Below are 22087 nucleotides of genomic sequence, written 5' to 3' on the forward strand. Positions count from 1 at the left end.
TGATATATATATATATATATATATATATATCATTGCCAAGTTTTTCAGAAATTCAAGTATTAAAAAAATCCACATATTTTATTAACCAGCTTAAAATATTAAAGAAGAAAAAAACAGCCCATCAGATAGTTTCAAGAGATGCAGGAAAAAATATATATCATGAATATCCACTAAGATAAAAACTTAGCAGGGCACCTGGGTGGCTCAGTTGGTTAAGGATATGCCTTTAGCTCAGGTCATGATCTTAGGGTCCTGGGATGGAGCCCCATGTGGGGCCCTGAGCTCAGCAGGAGTCTGCTTCTCCCTCTGCCCCTTTTCCCCACTCATGCACTCTGTCTAATAAATACATTTTTAAAAATCTAAAAAACAGGGAGATAAAAGCTTAGCAAACTAGGAATAGAAAGGATTTATTTTTAACCCAATTAAGGGTATGTAAAACTTGTATCAAAATTAACACAGTGATGAAACTTTAGCAGTATTCTCTTTCAAAGTTCAGAAAAATAATGTCATTTCTGCATAGAACCCTCAAAAGAATCTGAAAAAATTGTTAACTAATAAAGTTAATACTAATTAATAAAGTTATTATAAAGCCCAGCAAGTTTGCTGGTTATATGATTAATAAATAAAATTAATTACATTTAACATATCAGTTATAAAACAGCACTTCTAATGGAATATGAAAAGTACTTTGACAAAAGATTTAATAAAATCTAATAAATCAAAAAAAGATGTGTGATTTTTTAAAAAGATTTTATTTATTTGAGGGAAAGACAGCAAGCAAGAGCACAAGAAGGGGGAAGGACAGAGGGAGAAGCAGACTCCCCGCTGAGCAGGGATCCCAGCATGGGGCTTGATCCCAGGACACCAGGATCATGACTTGAGTAAAGGCAGACACAACCAACTGAGCCCTCCCGACTCCCCAGATTTGTGTGATCTTTTAGGAGAAAATAATTCAAATATGTGAAGGTTTAGCTGATGCTAAAATTTAGGGAAAAGAATGAAAGAGAAAAAGCAAACGAGATGACTTTGAAAGTTTAAAGGGAAGAGAAGGCTAGACTTAACCAGATAAGCAGACTGTAGGGCTTTCGTAATGAAGGCAGGGTAGAGGCCAGCGCAACAGGCAAGAGGGAAACAGATCCTGGTCTGGACAGAGACCCTGCACCTGTCAGGGGGCCCTGTGGGCTGGTGCCAAAAGGGCACCTTCTGCAGGAAACAATACTGGGACCATTGGTCGTAGGTATAGAGAGAGCATGTTACTGGATCTCTGCTTCATGGCAGACATGACTGGGTTAAAGACCCAACCTGAAAAGTGACACTTCAAAATGTTTAGAGAAAATATAGAATATTTACACAATCTCAGGAGGGGATGGTTTCTTAAAATACAAACTCTGTAAGTCATGAAAAACAAACTCCGTAAGTCATGAAAAAACAGTTTGGTTCCTTTGATTCCATTAAGATTTTAAACTTCTGTTCATCAAAAGATCATTGAAAATGTGAAAATATAAGTCAGCAGAGGAGAAGATATTTGCAACACATCTAACAGGTAAAGAATCAGGATTCAAAATATCTGGAAAAATTCATTCTTTTGCAGACCACTAAGAAAAAAACAAAACAATCCAGCTGAGAATTTGGCAAAAGATAAGAAATGGGCAGTTTACAATTAAGTGTATAAGAAGATGTCCAGCTTCATTAATTATAGAAAGTACATAAAAAGATACCATTGCATATTCATCAGACTGACAAAAATGGAGAAGTTCTACAGTGGGAATCATTGGTAAGCACGTGAAGCAGTAGGAACATTGTGGAATTAAAAGTTAAAACACTTCTCACCTTGCAGTCACGTTGAAGGTGCTCTTACCTTACAACTCCCTAATTCCACTCCTGGGTCTGTACCCAAGGGAAGCTTTACACATGGATATGTGTAAATATATATGTGATATATACCAATTACTCACCCTTTTTGTACTGTTGTGCTGTTGCAATAGTAAAATTTACCAACAAGCCAAATATCCCCAATGGGTAACTAGATAAATATAGTATTTTCACGAGTGGTATCGCTACATAGTAGTAAAACCACTAGGTTTTGCATAAACTAGTTTTACACATATCAACATAGATGAATCTCATAGTGTTATTTATTTTTAGAGAGATTTATCCATTTTAGGGGCACTTGAGTGGCTGAGTCATTTAAGTGTCTGCCTTTGGCTCAGGTCATGATCCCAGGGTCCTGGGATTGAGTCCCGTGTCAGGCTTCCTGCTCAGTGTGGTGGCCTGTTTCTCCTTCTCCTTGCTTGTGCTATCTCTCTCTCTCAAATAAATAAATATAATCTTTAAAAAAATTATTCATTTTCGGGAGAGAGAGAGAGTGAGTGCATGTGTGTGTGTGTGTGTATGAGGGGGTCCTTGATCTCACAACTCTAAGATCATGACCTGAGCTCAAATCAAGAGTCAGATGCTTAACTGACTGAGCCACTCAGGTGTTCCAACATAATTTTAAATGGAAAAAACTCAACAAATTGCCAAGAGCACTTCAGTGTAACATTATGCTGTTTGTTGTGATGTCTAAAAAAATGCAAAAGAATGCCAGGTACTTTTGGGGATACATATGGTCCCTGAGGGCTACACAGGAGGCTGCCTGCAATGGTAATAATATTTTATTTCTTAAGCTGGGTGGTAGTGTGTGGCTGTTCATTATATTCTTTATGTCTTTTTGTGTATCTTAAATATTAGGTAGTAGTTAAAAAAATAACAATGTATATAAATAGTTGCCAGTTAGGGGGCCACAAACATAAGTAGGCAGGACAAATAAAAATCCCAGCTGCCCTAATATTATCGGAATGGATAGTTGTGGCCTCAGTTACATCTTCCAGTGGCAGCATCTGACATATATTTAAAAGGTGCTCTATCTCAAAAGCCTTCCTGTTTCTCTCCAGAAACTCTCTCCAGCCCATTTCAGTGCATCCCAAACTCATCGCAGGGAAAGCATCACTGCTGACCCAGTTGCTCTGTCTCAAGCCCTAGAATCTTCCCTGGCCTCCTGTCTTCCCTGTGCACTCCGAACTCCAGCAGCAAGTCCTGACTTGGCAGCCTACAAAAGACAGGCTTTTCCCTCTTCCCTTTGATGCCACACCATCCCCAGTCCAGTCCAGTCCGGTCTAACCTCCCCTCTAGCTGGTTAGAGAGAACTCCTGTTCTCTGATTCTTCCTCCCTAAGCACCCCCCTCACCCACCCCACTCACCCTTCTCATCAGCTCCGCACTAGTCGCTTTTCCATGGAGATCTCTTAAAAATATAAATTATCACTCCCTTGCTCAGAATCCTCCAAGGTGGAGGTTAAAATTCAAAGCTCTCACCAGGCCTGCCCTCTGTGGCCTGCCCCTTCAATGGCATCTCCCACCCTCCTCACCCCTTTCTGTTCTAGCCACGTGGATCTTGCTGTTCTTTGAGCAAACCCTTTCTCACCTGAAGGCCCTTGTACTTGCTGTTTGGGAACTTTGTCCCAGATTTTAGCACGGCTCCTTTCCAAGGCCTCCACTCACCACCTTTTCTAAATATAGCTGCCACGGCTCTCCCCCAACCCAACCAGCCCTTTCATCTCCTTTGGCTGTTTCCTTCACTCCCCTTCCTTCCCACCTGGGGTCATATTATTTCCGTATTTGTTTGAGCCTTCATTTCTGTCTCCCTCTGCTAGATCATATGCTTCCTGGGGGCTGAATATTTTCTGTCTAATTCGTTGTTGTGTTTTTGTTTTTGTTTTTAATTTTTATTTATTTATTTATTATTTATTATTATTTTTTAAAGATTTTATTTATTAACTTGACAGAGAGAAATCACAAGTAGACGGAGAGGCAGCCAGAGAGAGAGAGAGGGAAGCAGGCTCCCTGCTGAGCAGAGAGCCTGATGTGGGACTTGATCCCAGGACCCCAAGATCATGACCTGAGCTGAAGGCAGCGGCTCAACCCACTGAGCCACCCAGGCGCCCCTGTTGTGTTTTGATAATAAGGAAAAAGATCACTCAGGACGTACCTTTTGGTAAAATCAAAGCCACTGGGGTTGTAGATGCACGAGAAGAATTTGAATAAGGTTATTTCATAAAGTACAGAAGTGGGAAAAAAGCAGAATATTCTGCTGTTCTAACTGTTCTAAAACAATTAACTGATTTTCAGTATTTGTGATGAATGGATAAATATTAATAGATATTTGAGTATTTCATCTCTGTTCCTAAAAGTTTGGAAATTCAGGTTGGCCAGAAAACTCTTGGGATCTTTTCTTTGGGAAAGCTTACATTCAGGTTACCTCACATGTGCAGTTGACTTAGACTGGGGTCTAGGTGGTCATTCTGTCTTCCAGTCAGTCTGTCGTTCTCAAGCCCCCTGGGTGTGACCTAGCCCCAGTTTCGGGCTGCAGGGAGGGAAGCTGCAGAACGGGAAGAGAATAGGGCCCACCGTGTGTCTGCTGTGTGCCTGCAGCTCTGCCTGGGTTTCTCTGTCATGTGGTTGACCTAGGCGTACCCTCCGTCTGCCGAGATGCACACAGCCGGTTGGGCCCCTCCTGCAGGGAGAGGGAGGGACGATGGGGCTCTGCCGCTTGGCCTGACCCTCTGATCTTCGGCACCCCCCGCCCCCCGCAGGTCTCCGAGCTGATCTTTGTGTCCATCTATAGCTCCGAGTTCTGCATGAAGCTCTATGTGGACCCCATCAACTACTGGAAGGACGGCTACAACCTGCTGGATGTCATCATTATCGTCACTATCTTCATCCCCTACGGGCTGCACAGATTCAAGGGCAAGCACTACCCCTACCTCAACATTGCTGACGGCATGCAGTCCCTGCGCATCCTCAAGCTCATCACCTACAGCCGTGGCATCCGGGTGAGTGACCTGGGGCTGCTGTGGGCTGGAGGCGCCGGCCGTGGGGCCTGTCTGCCCACCAGCCCCCGAGGAAATAATCTGTCTCCCCCGACCATCCGGTTATGGAGCCCTACTGTAGGGCAGGTCGCTCCTCACCCATGTTACCTCATTTCATTCTAAAACAACTGCGGAAGAGTGTCCTTAGCTCTGTGTCACAGGTGAAGAAATCGAGACCCACGGTCACGCAGCAGTTAAATATCACAGCCGAGATTTGAAAGGTGTGGCTGACTCCAGAGGCCACGCTAACTTTTCCTTTCTCCCATGCTACCAAAGGGACAGACTTGCTTACGGTACAGGCCCTTCGAGCTGCATTCCCAGGAGTCTCCGGCGCCTTGGTGGCATGGGCCACTCAATTCCAATTGTGTGCTTTCCCCATACAGCTAAAAATCTGCTGCTTCTCCTGACGGAAATAGTAGCATTACTTTGTTCAGGCTGCTCCAGGAATGGGGCTCCTGCTAGAAGTCATGGGGTGACCAGTCTTTGTTTGGCTTGGAAGGTTTCATAGCTGACCCAGCCCGCCCTGAAGCATCCATCCCAGGCACAGTATGTTTGCCGTGGCTCTGTGCCCCGTGTCTGTGCTTCTCCAGGAAGGGGCGGCCTTGGCTGCATTTGACCAGCTTGGGTATGTGTTGGCCTGTTTTGCTGAGAGATTGCCCAGCCGGGCGTCTGTCTGGAACCTGGGCCCTATACTTAGCAGCCCCAGGCCTGGGGGACAAGACGAAGACTGCATTGAAGAGTTCCCCTTGGCACAGACCCCCGTTCATTCATTGTATGCTCTCATGTGGTCACTTGGCCCCTGGAGCGCCTCCCAAACAGGCCTCCTGCCTTCCCCTTCATGGTGAGACTCCTGGAGAGAGGGGGGCGTAACTCCTACTCCCCACTTCCTTACTTGTCATTTGTACCCTGGCTTCTTCCCTCCATAGGAACTGGCCTCTCTGAGATAGTCAGCAACCTCCTCGTCACCAGGTCCCCTGGCCAGTCCCACTGGCACCCTGTCACTGCCCTTTCTTGGGGTTCCTCCAGCCTCTTGAGCTTAACGTTTTGGGTGCATGCGTTTTCTCAAGACTGTACCCCACGTTCTTCTCACCTGCACCCCATTCTGCGTACCCTCTTGGGTGATCTTTCCTACGTTTCAGGGATCATCACCTGCCCACGCTTCTCTCTGACCTTCAGACGCATGGCCTCCTGGACGTCTCTTGTGCTCCTCAAACCCAGGCCATCTGAGCTGTATGTCATCGCTTTCCCCCACCCTCACATCCCCAGACCCTGGCCCATCCTTCTGTGTTGTGTCTTTACATAACAGCCAGGTTGTAAATTTGAGTGTCAGCATTGACGCCTCTGTCTCAAAGTCCTGTTGCGTGACCTGCTACGTCGTTCATGACCAGTCCTCATCTTTTCTCCATCACCACCCAACTTCGTCAGGATTCCTGCACTGGCTTCCCACACTCCTTAGATAGCCCTGGGGCAAAAATGCCCCCCCCACCAGCTGGGGGAGAATCTTTTTTTAAAATTTTAATTTTTCAATTAACATAGAATGTATTATTTGCTTCAGGTGTACAGGTCTGTGATTCATCAGTCTTAAATAATTCACAGCACTCACCAAAGCACATACCCTTCCAATGTCTGTCATGCAGCCACCCCATCCCTCCCACCCTGCTCCCCTCCAGCAACCCTCAGTTTATTTTCTGAGATTAAAAGTCTCTTTTGGTTTGTCTCCCTCTCTGGTTTTGACTCATTTCACTTTTCCCCTTGTATCTTGTTTCTCAAATTCCTCATATCAAGGAGATCATATGATAATTGTCTTTCTCTGATTGACTTATTTCACTTAGCGTAATACACTCAAGTTCTATCCACGTCATTGCAAATGACAAGATTTCATTTCTTTTGATGGCTGCATAGTATTCCATTGTGTATATATACCACATCTTCTTCTTCTTTTTTTTTTTTAAAGATTTTATTTATCAGAGAGAGGGAGAGAGCAAGCACAGGCAGACAGAATGGCAGGCAGAGGCAGAGGGAGAAGCAGGCTCCCTGCAGAGCAAGGAGCCCGATGTGGGACTCCATCCCAGGACGCTGGGATCATGACCTGAGCCGAAGGCAGCTGCTTAACCAACTGAGCCACCCAGGCGTCCCTATACCACATCTTCTTTATCCATTCACCTGTTGATGGACATCTAGGCTCTTTCCGTAGTTTGGCTATTGTGGACATTGCTGCTATAAACATTCGGGTGCACGTGCCCCTTTGGATCACTACATTTGTATCTTTAGAGTAAATACCCAGTAGTGCAATTGCTGGGTCCTAGGGTAGCTCTATTTTCAACTTTCTGAGGAACCTCCATGCTGTTTTCCAGAGTGGCTGCGCCAGCTTGCATTCCCCCCAACAGTGCAGGAGGGTTCCCCTTTCTCTGCATCCTCACCAACACCTGTCGTTTCTTGACTGGTTAATTTTAGCCATTCTGACTGGCGTGAGGTGGTATCTCATTGTAGTTTTGGTTTGTATTTCCCTGACGCCAAGTGATGGTGAGCACTTGCTGGGGAGAGTCTTCAAAGGGTACCTCAAATCACGGCAGCCTTCCTTTCAAACCCGAGAGTGGCTCCCCTTATTTGTAGGCTAGAAATAGACCCTATAATGTATGTAGGAGCGGGGGAAGGGAGCATCAGAGGTGCCAGGCACTGGAGTCTGTGGCTGGTAGGGATGGTGGTAAGGCAGGTGGACAGAAAAGACGAGAGGTCCCTGGGAGGTGGATGCTGGGTGATAGGCACGTCAGACCGAGGGACAGTCAGACAGTTGGAAGCATGGCTACTTTTTGCAGGTGTTGGGCACCAAGGGAGCAGGAGCCGAAAGTGGTGTAGGGGTCAATGGGGATGAAGGAGTTAAGGGACAAAGAGGCTGGGGGTTGGTGACAGCCTCCCGGTGCTGGTCTCCTGCTCCCTGGAGCGCCTCACTCTCCACACATCTGGGCTTGGGCAGGCCTCTTCTGTGGACTATATCCCAGGGCAGCATTTCTCACGAGATCTTGTCTCTTCCCTTTTTAAGTAGTTCTTGGGGAAGAAGCTCTGTCTCTGTCTCACAGGGAGGGAGAGAGTTTTGTACCTCTCGCCTCTGGAATTAATCCCAGACACTGATTTTCTTCCCCCAGGTAGAGGGATGTGTTCCCCTCTGTAGGCGGCTATCCAGCCCGTCCATGTGGAAGGCAGCGCCAGGGCTCTCCCCTTGTCTTTCTGCTTCCCAAGTTACCCCAGACTAACACTTCACTGTCCCGGGGCGCAGCTCTCTCAAGTGCCTCCATTCCTAGTGTGAAGCTAGTAAACAGCTTCAGGACCTGCAAGGGGGGGCCTTGAGGTGAAGAGCTACACGGCAAAGGGCTTGGGAGTTGGTCCTAGCTCTGTCACTGTATTGGCCAAGAATTTTTGCTTTTCTGAGCCTTTGCTTCCTCATCTCAAAACATGACAAGTGATAATGCCCACTTGCCTTGAAATAATGTCTGGGGCAGCATCTAGGTAGGTGACCATGTCTTGAGCACCAAGTGTATGCAAGACAGGGGTGTGGAGAATGAATGACGAAGAGCCATATGCTGTGCTCCCCAGGAGTGGTGAACATAGTGGGAGGCAAGACATATGAGCACTTTCTAGAGGAAGACTGAGGTCATGGGATGGAGACCTGTCTGTGGAGTAGGACCCAGAAAGAACAGGAAGCAATATCCCTCTGAGCCTTCATCATTCCCACTCCCAGGGTAGCTCCCCAATAGGGAACTTCTGTGCTTGGCAGAGCATACAGGGCTGGCTCTTAGCTGAGAGGCACAGTGGGACAACTTGGAATGACCACAGAGGCAGGCTGGGACTCAAGTGGAGTTGCCAGTGGTGCTGATGGGGAGACACCCAGGCCTGAGGACCATCTCCCCATGGGGGACTGAGGACAGAGGTCAGGTACTGCTCAAGCACTACTGGATTGGTCCAGCCCTCAGTCTGGGTACAGTTCCCATTCATCCACCTGTCCATCCATCTGTCCATCCACCCACCCAACCATCCATCTACCCACCCATTCATCTACCCATTCACCCACCCATCCATCTACCCATCCATCCACCCATCCCCCCCCACCCATCCACCCACCCACCTACCCACCCATCCATCTATCCATCCATCCACCCCCCCTCCGTCTGTCCATCCATCCATCCACCACTTGTCCATCTATCCACCCACCCACCCATCCATCCACCCACCCACCTAACCACCCATCCACCCATCTACCCATCCATCCATCCCATCCACCCACCCATCCATCCATCCATCCATCCATCCATCCATCCACCCATCCATCCCTCCATCCATCCACCTACCCATCCGTCTGTCCATCCATCCATTCACCCATCTATCTATCCATCCATCTATCCATCCATCCCTTTATGGGGCCTGGCACTGGATGCTGGGACCAGCTGGGGTCTGGGCAGACTGGACCTGTCCGCTGAGCCCCACTCAGCCTGGCAGCCTGGCCTAGCCCCCGTGCCTCTGCCTTGCAGACCCTCATCACTGCTGTGGGGCAGACAGCCTACATCGTGGCCTCCGTGCTCATCCTGTTCTTCGTCCTCATGTTCATCTTCGCTATCTTGGGCTTCTGCCTATTTGGAACTCCAGACAGGGGTGACCTGAATAACTGGGGGAACCTGGCTGTGGCCTTCTTCACTCTCTTCAGCTTGGCCACGGTACTGTGGGAACAGGGGTTGGGGAAGTGGCCTTAGGAATGGGGTGCCAGCTGGTGTGGGTGTGTGGACAGCTTGGGCCTCACATGGGATCGTCCTCATGTTCAGGTACTTAGCTGGGCTGGCCTTCCAGAGCTAAGCAGATGCCAGGGCCCTGGCCAGGGGTCCATTCCTCTCTCTGATCTTGTGGCTCCCTAAAGCATTCCCATTTGACCCACAGGGTTATAAAAACTTTCAAGGAGTTCTCAAAGATAATTCATTTGGATCAAGTTTACTTTAGAAATGAAAGCCATGTCACGTAGCCTTTCTGGGACTAGGCTGTCACAACTCCACCCAAAATCGGTCTGCAGTGCCCAAGTCCAGAAGGGTAGACTCTGGGGTCTTTGCATAGGAGGGCCTTGAAGAGAGGCAGTGTATTTCCTGGAAGGATGGGAGTCCTTTGGGAAAAGAGCCCCCAGGGCACCTTGGCTAGTAGCATCTGTACCCCATGGAGCCTTGCGTCCCCAGCCACCATGCATAGACCAGGGTCCTTGGCTGGGGGTGGTGGTGTGGGGCTGATGTGAAGGCAGAGCCAGCCGCATCCTCAGTGGGGCCGGGGCTGCTGTAGCCCAGGGAATGGGGAGGCCTTCCCCGTGGGGCCTTGGCACTCGGCATACCATGCCTTGCCCACGCAGGTCGATGGCTGGACAGACCTGCAGGAGCAGTTGGACAATCGCAACTTGGCTCTCAGCCGGACGTTCACCATCATCTTCATCTTGCTTGCCACCTTCATCTTCCTCAGTATGTTCGTGGGTGTGATGATCATTCACACTGAGGTGAGGCTGCGCTCATCAGGATGGCCGGGTTGGCGCTCTCGTGGCAGGCAGAGCCACAGGCCCCCATTTCCGGGGTGGGGGTGCGTGGGGAGGGGGTTCCGTGGGCCCTCCCTTGCCCAGCCCTGCTCTTCTCCCTGGGCCAGGGCATCTCCCTGCCTTGTGCTGGTGGTCAGCAGGACAGGGGCCTGAGGAGTCCTTGCAGCTGCGGATGGCAGCTTGAGTTAGGGGCCGGCCCTGTATGGTGTCACCCTTGCTGAGGAGCCACACGAGTCTAGGGAAGAAGAACGATGGGGTGGGTGGGTGTGTGGTGAGAGCCTGTATCTTCCCCCTTTTTCCCCCCATCTCTAGGCCTCCTTTAAGAAGTTCAAGCTGGAACTGATGGCCGAGAGGCACATGGCGCTCATGGGAGAGAAGCAGGTGATTCTGAGGCGGCAGCAGGAAGAGGTCAGCAGGCTGATGCAGATGCAGGTAGGCTGTCGCCAGGCTTGGTGGGGGGGCAGGCCCATGGACAAAGGGGGCTCTGGGGCCCATGCAGGCAGCAGGTGCTGTCAGCCCTCTCTGGTCTTAGGGAGGGCAGGTTCTGATGCCCTGTGTTTTCCACAGTTGGGCTTTATTCTCTGTATTTTTGTATCTCTCTGCACCTCTTAGGGAGTTGAGGACTATAGATATCGTTTCTCCCTTCTTCCTGGGCACAACTCCACTGCCAGGCCCTCTGTCTGGAATGCTCTTGTTACAGAGGCCCCCTGGCCACTGGGCATCCATAGGGGGCCCATCCACTGCGTTGGGCAAGGCCATGGAGGTCCTGACAGGTGCTCCTCAACTCTGGTTTTTCTCAGGTGGAACTAGGATGAGCACAGCAGGCTGGAGATCTTCCGTCCAAAGGGGTATGCCTGTGAAAGCCTGGGGGCAAGCCTTCTTTTTTCAGCCTAAGCTCTCTGACCTCCTCAGGCCGGGCACTGAGTGCTCTGCTGGGTCCTGAACCCCTGTTCCCCCTCCCCTCCCCCATGCAGCCAGTGCATCCCTCCTGAGCCCCTTCTCTGAGCTGGAGTCATCTGCTTGTCTTGACTGTGCCTGAGTTTGTGCAGGGCAGGGTGAGACCACGCCGAGCCATGCTCAGGCTCTCACTGGTTCCTTTCTGTGTCACCTGTCCTCATGTCAGTGATGGTGGCTCACGAGGCTGCTGCGGTCAGGGGGCTGAGACTTGGAGGGAGTCCAGCTGAAGCTGTGATTCAGCGCAGGGTCTCTCCTGGGGCTGGGGTCAGGCCTATGCCTGGGCCCCTCGTGAAGGGTCCCTGTGCCTTCCTCTTCACTGCCCTCTTTATGCTATCCTCTCTAGAAAAATGCTGACTACAAAAGTTTCAGTGAGCTGGTGGAGAACTTCAAGAGGACCCTGCAGCACACTGACCCCATGGTCCTGGATGATTTCGGCACCAGCCTGCCCTTCATCGATGTCTACTTGTCCACTCTGGACAACCAGGACGCTACGATCTACAAGTCAGTACCTGCCCCACTGCCCCTGATCCTGGGAGATGGGGCCTCTCCTAGTCCCTAAGCTTCCTCGGGGGGGTGGGGTGGGGCACAGCAGGTGCCTTGGGAAAGCAAGGGGACGCTGCTCTGTCTGCGAGTGGTTGAACTGCAGCCCTTCCTGGGGCTGCTGGCCCCCATGTGTGCATAGGCCTGTGGCTCAGAGGCCCCTACTTCCCTGGCCCTCCCCAGCCTGCTCTCACTGGCCCTGCAGTGCTGGGCCCTGGACTCTTCAGGGCCTTCCTCACCACCCCCTTTCCAGAAGTTAGCAAGGCAAGAGCTCAGGCTCCTGGCCTGGTGATGCCATGACATTCCTTTGTGACTCTGGGGAGGTCTCTGCCCCTTTCCCACCTGTCACACAAGAGCCAATGCTACAAAAGCAGTGTGTGAGGCTTTGAGTTGGCCCAGTCCAGGGCTGTGCTCTGTGTGCATTAGCTGGAAGGAAACCTGGCCATCACTGAGCAGAAAGGCGGGGGCACAGCTGCTAAGGAGTCATGGTGAGCTCTTGAGTGAGGACGGGCACCAATAGGCTGGCTTCATGACAGAAGCCCCCTGGAGGGCTTCATGGCCTGGAGGAACTCAAAGGAGGGGGTCAGGGAACCTCCACGTTTGGCTTAAGAGTGGGCCAGGCAGTGTCTGGTCACTGCCCCGTAGTCACCTCATTTACAGCCCAGGATCTGGCGTCTCCAACCTGACATATGTACTGAAATACCTTACTCGGAGGTCATGGGTTGAGCAGTGGACCTGGATTCCAGTTGGCCCGATCTGGCCTCTACAGCCCTTGCTCTTCCCTGCACCCACAACGACCAGGCAGGGGAATCCCGGGGGTGGGCATGCGGTGGGGTGGGGGGGCTCAAGGGGCATGGAGCCCACCCCAAGCCCAGGCCCTCCCCGCTGGCCCTACCTCCAGGCTTCAGGAGCTGTACTACGAGATCGCACACGTGTTGAGCCTGATGCTCGAAGACTTGCCGCAGAAGAAACGGTCCCAGACCTCCGAAAACTCTGAAGAGACATAGGGGACGTGGGCACCCAGACACTAAGGGGTCTTACAGGCTGTGACAGGCCCTCGTTCAACAAAGGCTTTTTGAACTGCCCTCTCTGAGTTGCTTAAGCTCATGGTACTGCCCTGCCGCAGGGGGTTGGGCCCCGGTAGGCACCCATAAAGTCCAATTGCCCGGTCTGTTCCCTCCTCGGCTTGGGGGGTGGGGAGAGGATGCTCAGGACTTGCCCTTGGCCAGACAGCTCATCCAGGGGCCACACTGGCTCTCTCCTCTCTTGACCTCAGCAGCAAGGACTCATTGGGCTCCTGGGAAAGCCATCGGAGGACCCCAGACCAAGAAGGGCCTCCAGTAGCCCCCTCCAGTAGCCCCCTACATGAGCCACGGTGGCTCTTTGTGGGTGCCCCACAGCAGGAAGAGTAGCATTTCTCTCTATGCACCTACTCCCGTGACGACCCTTGTTTGGAAGTTGGCTCTGTTTTTCTCTAGGCTCACGGTGGTTGTGATCCCTCAGTGGGTGCAGGGGGGACCTCCCAGAGGGGTCAGAGGAGCAGCAGTATTGGGTTGTTGCCCCTTGTATGGTCAGTTAGGACTTTTCACTTGAAAGGTGGCCTCTTCTTTGTCCCTCCTGGCCACATGACTAGCAGAGTTGCCGCACTCCTGACGCTCCCTTGATCCAGCCGTGATGGAATTTTCTGAAGGCACAGGTGAGGCAGGGTTGGCTGACACCCCTTGTCCCTGACTGGCCAGGCTGGAGGGCCTGTGGTGCCCCTCTGCTCCCATTGCTGGGGGCTGTTCTCGAGGCCCGTTACTTTAGCAGGCTCTGTCTGACAGAGGGAGAAGGGAGTCCTGGGCAGAGCTGGGGTGGGACACCAGCATATACAGTTGAGGGGAAAAAGCCCCAGACCCACTGGGCAGTTGGGTCAGTGGAAAACACATGGGATAAAACGGAGAGCGGTTGGATGAAGGGCCCCCTGCATGGACCCGTGGTCTGTGGGCATGGGTGACAGCTCCTCCAAGGCCATGGAACAAGTGCACTTGGAAACCTTTCCTCATGGTTTTGTTCATGCATCTGACTACTATTTACTGAGCTGTGCCAGGTGCTGCGGTGCTGTCATGAAAAAACCCACAGTCCAGTCCTGGTCCTCTTGGGGGCCTCAGTAATCAGTAATCCAGCCAGACTGGATGAGAGACATTTCCTTGAGTAAGTGATGGTTGTTTGCCTGCAGAGAGCATGCGTCTTCTAAGAGAGTCAAATCATTGCTATTTGTAAATGTTCACACTCCCATCGTGTAAAGATGTGGAAGAGGCTTGCCTTGAAGAGTGAGACCTGTCACCATGCTATTGGGGAGCCCTCTGAGGGCGGGAGAGGTAAACTCGTTCTTTCTGAAGGTGCAGAAAACTTTATGCCAGTGCCCTTAGTGGAGAGGGAGGGTACTGAAGTATGCAGGACATGTGAACCCTCGTGGAGTGGGGAGCGGCCCAGGGCTTTATGTCTGCGGTGCCTGACCCTGAAGGCTGGGGGCTTCCATGGGTACTCTGGGGTTGTGGCCCTGCCTGTAGGACAGGCAGACCTCAGGCCACAGCTCTGGTTCAGACCTGGGGCAAAGCAAACACAGCCTGCTGCTCACACTGCTGTGGACACTCTTGGCATTGCTGTGTGCCTGTGTTGCTCAGGAGAATATGAAAACACATTCCCCTGCTCTCACCAAGAATCCCGAGAATTGCCTTAAGCCCCTGGAAGTGAACAAAAGACTAAAAAAAATTAGCCTCAGAGAGGTAAGTTGGAAAGTGCTCCGGTTTTGGAGCGGGGAGGTCTGGATTCTGTAATTGGGTGACCTTGGGCAAGGTGCCAAATCTTCTGAAAATGCAGCTCTTTCCTCTGAGAAATGGGCTGATAAAACTGACCCACTCTGAGGACAGAATGAAATACATGTGAGAGCATGAAGAAGGCTGGAGGCAGCTGTGGCTGGTGCTTCCTCCGGTTCAGCTCTGCCTCTGCTGGGTGGCCAGCCTCAGCGGGCCATGCTGGTCAGGGGCCGAGAAGGCCTGGGCCAACGTCAGGGTTAGGGAGGGAGGACAGTATGGCACCGAGAGCAGGAAGCAGACGTCAGGAGCCAGGATTGGGGGTGGGTGGTAAAGGGGTCTCCATGGGGAGCTGGCATGGAATGAGCTGGAAGGCCTGGGTTCCCACAGGGAAGCCCCAGGCACAGGGCTCTGGGCCACAGCGGGGAAGGCAAGCTGCCTTGAAGGGCACAAGCAGAAGGCTGTCACCAAGCAGGAAGCCCGGAGAGGGTGACGTGCAGAGGGCCAGCCCAGCACTACTGGCAGAACAAGCCAGCGGGTATTTGGCGCAAAGTCCCAAAGCAGTGTTTCTGTTTGGCTCTATTCGTCTGCAGAGCAAACACTGGCAGATTGGAATTCCCACTTGGGCTCTCACCAACTCAAACAGGCCTGGCCACAACTTTCAATTGATTTGCTTGGGGCACAAGTGCTCTGCCCTGCCCAGGCCTGGCTGTGGAAAGCAGGACCCTTCTCACTACCCTCTAGGCCTTGGGTCCAGCAGAGCTGTCCCCAGATGGCTTTTTCATCTCCATCTTGGCAGTCTGGTGGTTTGGTAGCTGCACTGGGATGCAGGGGACCTGGGCTTGAGTCTTTTGGGTCACACTCAGGCCTTCCCCTAGCTCCTGTGGGAAGGATCTGGAATCTAAGGCTGGAGGTATTTGGAAGGTGGCCGGATTTTTTTGTTTTTGTTTTACTGCTTGTTGATTCCACCAGCAGGAAGCACTCCCTATATGATGGAGAACCAGGCAGGGAGTGAGAATATAAACTCTCCTATTTATTCCAACAGCCCCTAGAAATCCTACACAGAGATGCTGGGAACTGCACACCTTGTGTTTTCATCAAATGTGGGTGAGACAGGCCACATTCTAATTCAAGAGCCCTTTACCCAGTCAGACTTTGCTCTCAGTGGTCTCTTTCCCCGTTTTGGTCTCTGTCCCTGGCCCAGCTTGCCGGGGACTGCTCTCTGGTTCACAGGCTCTCAAGAGAGAGGATGGCTCTGAATTCTTAAGTAGCCTGCCCAGAAGGGAGAGGCGATGGCCGCCAATACGAGTCCAAGTGCTTGGGAAATGTGGAGAAAGGGGGTAAATGTGACGGAGACAGGTTTATCATCACGTGAGTGCCCCGCTCCTATCCACTCCCACCGCCCGGAGCTCTCTCTGTGCTGGTCCATCCCACGCTTCACCGCCCCAAGTTCTGTCTTTGATTTAATGTAGACTCTGGGTGACAAAGTGCTGGGGAAGGGGGGGGAGGCAGGATGGATCAGGAAAGGGAGGAGAGGGGAGCATTCGTCCTCTCTTGGTCTCCTCCATGCTGGAGAGCCAGGATAATGGGCAAAACAGAGAGCAAATGAGGAGACCATCCAGGTTTGATGGGTCTGCATCATCAGGAGCTGGGACAGGGAGAGAAAAAGGAAGTAAAAGCCGAGGGCCAAGAGTCAGAGGCTTTTACACAGAGGTTCTGACCTAGCTGGAGCACAAGGCTTGCAAAGTGGAGAAATGGAGACAACAGGTGTCCTTGGGGAGTGAGGATGGGCTCCTCCCGGATGTTCTTTGAGAGAGGCAAGTCGTGGTTGGAATCATTTAAAGATGATTTTTGGTTGTTGTCTCTGCCTTTTAAAAATGGCAGCCCCTGAATAGATTTGACCACATAGAATCTGGATTTTATTTCGGGGGCCCAAAGATCATGTGGTATAATAGAGACCTCTCAGGCTAAAACTGGGAAATGTGACGAGGGGTTTACGAACCCCCACCTGAAGCCCGACCTGGGTTCAGAGGCCTCTAGGTGAAGCACCCCCGGGGTTGGTGGCACCACGTGTGGCTAGCCCTTTGCAAAACAAAACCCAAGTTTCCAAAGGAAGGTGTGGAAGAAGCCCAAGGGGGATGAGAATCTGTTCCAGAACTCTTGGGACACTGGGGACTGACTCCAAGCTCTGTAAGCTGGTGGTGATGGGACAATGACGTTCTCATAGCAGGGGCCCCCCCACTGGCCCACAGGTCAGCACATGTGGCCCTTGACTCCCTCCTTCCCCAACAGGACCTTGACGCCTGGAATGGCGGTGTGAGACGAGAAGACCTCTTCACCGAGGACGTGTCCAAGCAGAGTTCAGGCCCAGGCTCTGAGGGTACAGCCCATTCGCATTGTTGACAGTGGAAACGCTACCATCTATTTTGTTGGCATTTCTGCCACCAAGATACTTTCACATACACCATCCGAATCATATCACAACACTTAGGTGTTTTTCATGATTCCCCTTAAACAGGTGGTAAAACTGAGGTTTGGAAAGGTGACAGAGCGCCCCCCTCCCCTTAGACTGTACAAGTAAGGAGGAAGAGCCAGGACTCACAGTCATGCAATGTGCATTTGCAACACTCTCCCGCGAAGCCGTGTGCCAATCTTGTAACCAGTCGTTAGCTCCATTTTACAGGTGGGTCAGCAGGCCCCCACAGGGACCATCACTTGGCAGGGATTGTCCTTAAATGGCAGAGTCAGGATTTCAGTGCAGGCTACACAGGTACCCTCTGCTCCACAGCCTCCCAGCGGCCTTAGTCCTTTCTTTCCAGAGCGATTTTTTTGAACGTTAAAACTCAAGCCATGTTTCCCTTCCAAGTGGGGCCCGAGTCCGAAGTCTGCTGGCCCAGCAGCCCCTGGCTTGGCTTGGGAGCCTCAGAGATGGAGGGATGGTGCGCGCAGATGGGTTGTGACTCCAGCGCCTAATGGGGAAATTACAGCCTGGGCCGCCCGGGGTTTGGCTTACAAGTCACCCTTCAGTGGGTTTTAGTGAAGCTGGCCCACACCGAGGCTTGGCCGGCAAAAGGGACATGCTGGGCGGGATGAGCCCACCTTGGCAGTGCCGTATAGAGCAGCCCAGCTGTTCCTGCACCCAGAAAGTTGGTCTCTCGGGTGGTGATCTTGAAGTCAGTTCTTTCTGGCTCTCTGTTCCCTCACTGCCGCACCTGCAGATAACTCATTAGCAAGGATAGAAGCTGTGGACACCCGAAGGGGGCACTTGGTGAATCTCTTGTCTTGAGTAGCTGGCTTTTCCCCTAACCCTGGAATGAGCGTGCCCAAAAGGAGTGGAAGTTGGCAGATGGGAAAAGCCAGTTGCAGAACTGAATGTACACGATACAATCTGTTTTTGTGTTTGTTTTTGTTTTGAAGAGGAGAAATAATTAAAACCACATATGCAAAGTGGCCATGAGCTATCTGTTCTCTTGCAGGTGGCAGAGGATAGACAAAAGCTAGTACTGGCCAGTATCTGGAGAATGGGTCCCCTTGGCCATGTCTGGCAGTGGCCACAGGCGTGGCCTTCGTGTCAGCAGGAAAGGGGTTTTATGTGCATGTTCCTGGGGCCTGGCAGATCTGCTCTTGGAGTTACCCTGATGTGCCTGATGACTAGTGCATAGGGACGCATGGAGAAGGATGTCTGCAGTGGCGTGCTAGAGGAGAAACACAACAAAAGAAATTAGGACGTTACCCCAATGCCCACTGGTGAGGATGCTGGTTAAATGATTATGAATGTAGACATGTGGTCCTTAAAAATAGTACTTTTTGGATAAGAATAGATGTTCTTGATACTATCCTAAGTCCAAAAAGTGGCTTCTCAAGCAATCCGTGGCAGGATATCCTTTCTGTAATATTATGTGCACACATATAATATATGTGTAAACGCACCTGTGTACAGGTGGGGGGATGTCTGGAAGGTTTTAATCAGTGATGTCTCGGTTGGTCCACATGCTTTTCTGAACTTCAGAAATGTTAAGAATGACTATGTATCCTATAATCAGGGAAAATCACACAATGTTCACCTGGAACGAAATGTTAAGCACAGAACGAAATGTTAAGCACGGGATGTGTGCACCCACACCTGTGGCATGTGAACCTCAAGGAGCTTTGAAGGGGTGGGCAGCAAGCTCAAGAGAAGCCAGGCGTTCACGATGAGTAGTGTGTGCCTGTGCTCAGTACCAGCCTTGCTGACTCAGAGGAGTGCCAGCTCGGGTTCGAATAGAGGAGGGGTCCCGGGCCAACCATGTGTGTGTATGTGTGTGTGTTGGGGGTGGGGTAGTTCATGGAAATCTGTCCTTTAGTAGATTGGGTTTATCCATGGGGACAGAGAGGTATGTGCACGGAAGGGCTGGAGTAAGGGTGGGGATAAGCATCCATCCCAGCATGTCCTAGAAAGTTCCCAGAGAAGCCACAGGCGGCAACAGTTTGGGGAAACCCTTGCCGGGCCCTGCCACAGCCTGGCAAGTGGACAAGCGGCTGGCTGCTTCGTGGCTGCAGTGTCTTGGAGGGTTTGCCCAGGACTTCCCGTGAAATCACTGGGACGTTAAGCCCTTGGTTCAATTAAATGGGTTAATATGCTTTGTCTGATTCTGATGACTAATAATAATATAATGTGATAAAAGCAATAATGGTGCTATTAGCTGCGGCCATTTGCACGTGCCCGCACTGTCCCAGGCACAGAGGGAAGGTGCAGCCCGCCGTCCTGCACGCTCAGGCCTCATTTCCCTCTCATAAAACCCCATTCCTCAAAGCCTTCCCAGCCCCACTCCCTATATCCATTTTCAGGACAAATTACCAACACTTAAAAAAATTGGCCCATTTTGTGTGAAAGCCAAGTCCAAATTACTGTTACTTTCCTCTTTATGTTTTGAAATTTAAAAATGAGTAGGGGTGGGGCGCTGAGCAGGAGGAGTGTGGGAGATGAGGGGAGGGAGAGGGGAAGAAGGGAAAAAAAGGTATGAACGAAGGAGAAAAAACAAGCCTTCTTGTTTCAGTAAAAATGTATTTCTGGAATGATGTTTCAGTTTACTCAGGCAGAAAAATTAGAAATGGTGTGCTTATTAAGCAGGCTAAGTAAGCATGACTATTTTTAGTAGTGTAGTAAAACCTTGGTAATTTGGACCTCTTTAATAAAGATTCCATGATCACGCTGGCTGGCAGGCACACCCTACATGCATGTGTGTGCACGCACGTGTGTGTGTGTGTGTGTGTGTAGGCAAGGTAGGAGTGTAGATAGGCTGCTGAGTTGGAGGACCTGCATGTGTCAGAGGGGGTGCAGCGAGGGGACACAGGGAGAGGGACAGATTCCCTGCCTATGACAGCCGTTTATTAAACTCTGAGCCCTTTTTGCTTAGCAAAAAAAGAACATCATGAGTGATTCTCCTCTCTGAACACTCCTCTCAGCACCTATTAATTTGACCTCCATTTAAAGAAGAATGTGTTTGGAAACAAAAAGTTCACTTCTGTAGAAATCTGACAGTAAAGGTTTACTTGACACTTGTCACACTGGCTTGCCCCTAAATGAGGCTGAATCCTGGTGGTTGACACGTCATTGCAGGCAGGTGATGACTGACACCTTCGGGGTGAGGATAAGGTCCCGGAGGCACGCCACTCCCCGCCCTGAAGATCACAGATCTTGGTATTTTTAAAGTAATATCTTGTTTCGTGTCACTTTTACAAAAGTAACACAAGCCCAGTGAAAATAGCTTGGAAAGGACAAATGAAAAAAAATCCCTCATTTCCCACCACCCCCAGGGCAGCTGGTGTTAACACTTTGTGCATATCCAGAAACTTCCCTGTGCATATATAAGAGCAAGAATGGGATAGTGCTTAAATACTGTTTTATAGCCTGTCTTGTTTGGTTTTCTGGCAGAGAAGCTCAGTTAAAAAAAAAAAAAAAAGAGGCAGCAGCAGACCTGTTATTTAATATTATGCTAAATTGATAGAGAAAAATTATCCATACCAGTTGTTCTCTCTTGGCTGCAGAATAGACACTTGGTAGGGGAAGTGTCCTGACTGGGTTCCCACTGCTGTGCTTCATGAAGGGATGGAGAATGGGTTGAGGGCCACGGGGGAGGGTCAGCTGTCTGGGGGGCTTGCGTGGGCTGCCAGTCAAAGACAGCTGCAGGGAATTGTTTTCCGATCAACAGCAGACCAACAGTGGCGGTGGCCTTGGCCCTTGAACGTCCTGGGCTCTAGCCTCTCTGGAGAAGGTTGGGACATAAACACAGATACATCTTTTAAAAAAAGAGTTGTGACCAAATACACATGATGTGAAATTTACCATCTTAACCTTTTAAAAGTAGATAAAAGTAGATAGTTCAGCGGCATCAACCATATTCACATTGTTGTGCAACCGTCACCACTGTCCATCTTCAGAACATTTCTGTTCTGAAACTTGGTACCCATTCAGCAATGACTGTCCGTTCCCCCCCCCTCCCCCTGTCCCTGGCAACTACCGTCCTATTTTCTGTCTGCATAAATTTGCCTACTTTAAGTACCTCAGATGAGTGGAATTCCAATAGTCATCTTTTCGGGTCTGGCATATTTCACTTTAGTATAATGTCTTCGGAGTTCGTCCATGGCAGGTATCAGAATATCCTCCTCTTTTGGGGCACCTGGGTGGCTCAGTGGGTTAGAACCTCTGCCTTTGGCTCAGGTCGTGATCCCAGATCCCAGAGTCCTGGGATCGACCCCGTGTGGGACTCTGCTCAACAGGGAGCCTGCTTCCTTCTCTCTCTGCCTGCCTCTCTGCCTACTTTTGATCTCTGTCAAGTGAATAAATAAAATCTTAAAAAAAAATATCCTCTTTTAAGGCTGAATAATATTCCATTGTATGCATGGACTCCATTTTTTCCATTCATCTGTTGATGGACAGTTGGGTGGCTCCCACCATAGCATAATGCCGCTATGAGCACAGGTGTACACCTTATCTTTTGGGGTCCCTGCTTTTGTTTCTTTTGGGGAAATACCCAGAAGTGCGAATTGCTAGATCATATGGTAATAATCTGTCAAATTTTTTGAGGAACTGCCATACTGTTTTCCAGAGCAGCTGTACCGTTTACATTCCAACCACCAATGCACACGGGTTCCAATTTCTCTACGTCCTTGCTGACACCTGGTATCTTGTTTTATTCCTAATGGATGTATAGCGGTATCTCACTGTGGTTTTGATTTGCATTTACCTAATGAGTAGTCATGCTGAGCATCTTTTCATGTGCTTATTGGCCATGCGTCTGTCTTCTTCAGGGAGATGTCCATTCAGATCCTTTGCCCATTTTTGAATTGGGCGGG

At 50.5% G+C, this 22087-nt stretch overlaps 1 protein-coding gene across 1 annotated transcript in view; it reads left to right on the forward strand.

Annotated features, from left to right (window-relative positions):
- CATSPER3 (cation channel sperm associated 3) overlaps positions 1 to 12964 on the forward strand; it is a 39397-nt gene extending 26433 nt beyond the window's left edge. The window contains exons 3-8 of the mRNA XM_059416345.1: positions 4631 to 4870; positions 9430 to 9612; positions 10284 to 10424; positions 10773 to 10892; positions 11761 to 11918; positions 12859 to 12964. Coding sequence (XP_059272328.1) covers positions 4631 to 4870; positions 9430 to 9612; positions 10284 to 10424; positions 10773 to 10892; positions 11761 to 11918; positions 12859 to 12964 — 948 coding nt within the window. The remainder of the gene's footprint in view (positions 1 to 4630; positions 4871 to 9429; positions 9613 to 10283; positions 10425 to 10772; positions 10893 to 11760; positions 11919 to 12858) is intronic.
- The last annotated feature ends 9123 nt before the right edge of the window (positions 12965 to 22087 follow it).

Source organism: Mustela nigripes, chromosome 12, assembly GCF_022355385.1.
Source record: "Mustela nigripes isolate SB6536 chromosome 12, MUSNIG.SB6536, whole genome shotgun sequence".
Taxonomy (NCBI): Eukaryota; Metazoa; Chordata; class Mammalia; order Carnivora; family Mustelidae; genus Mustela; species Mustela nigripes.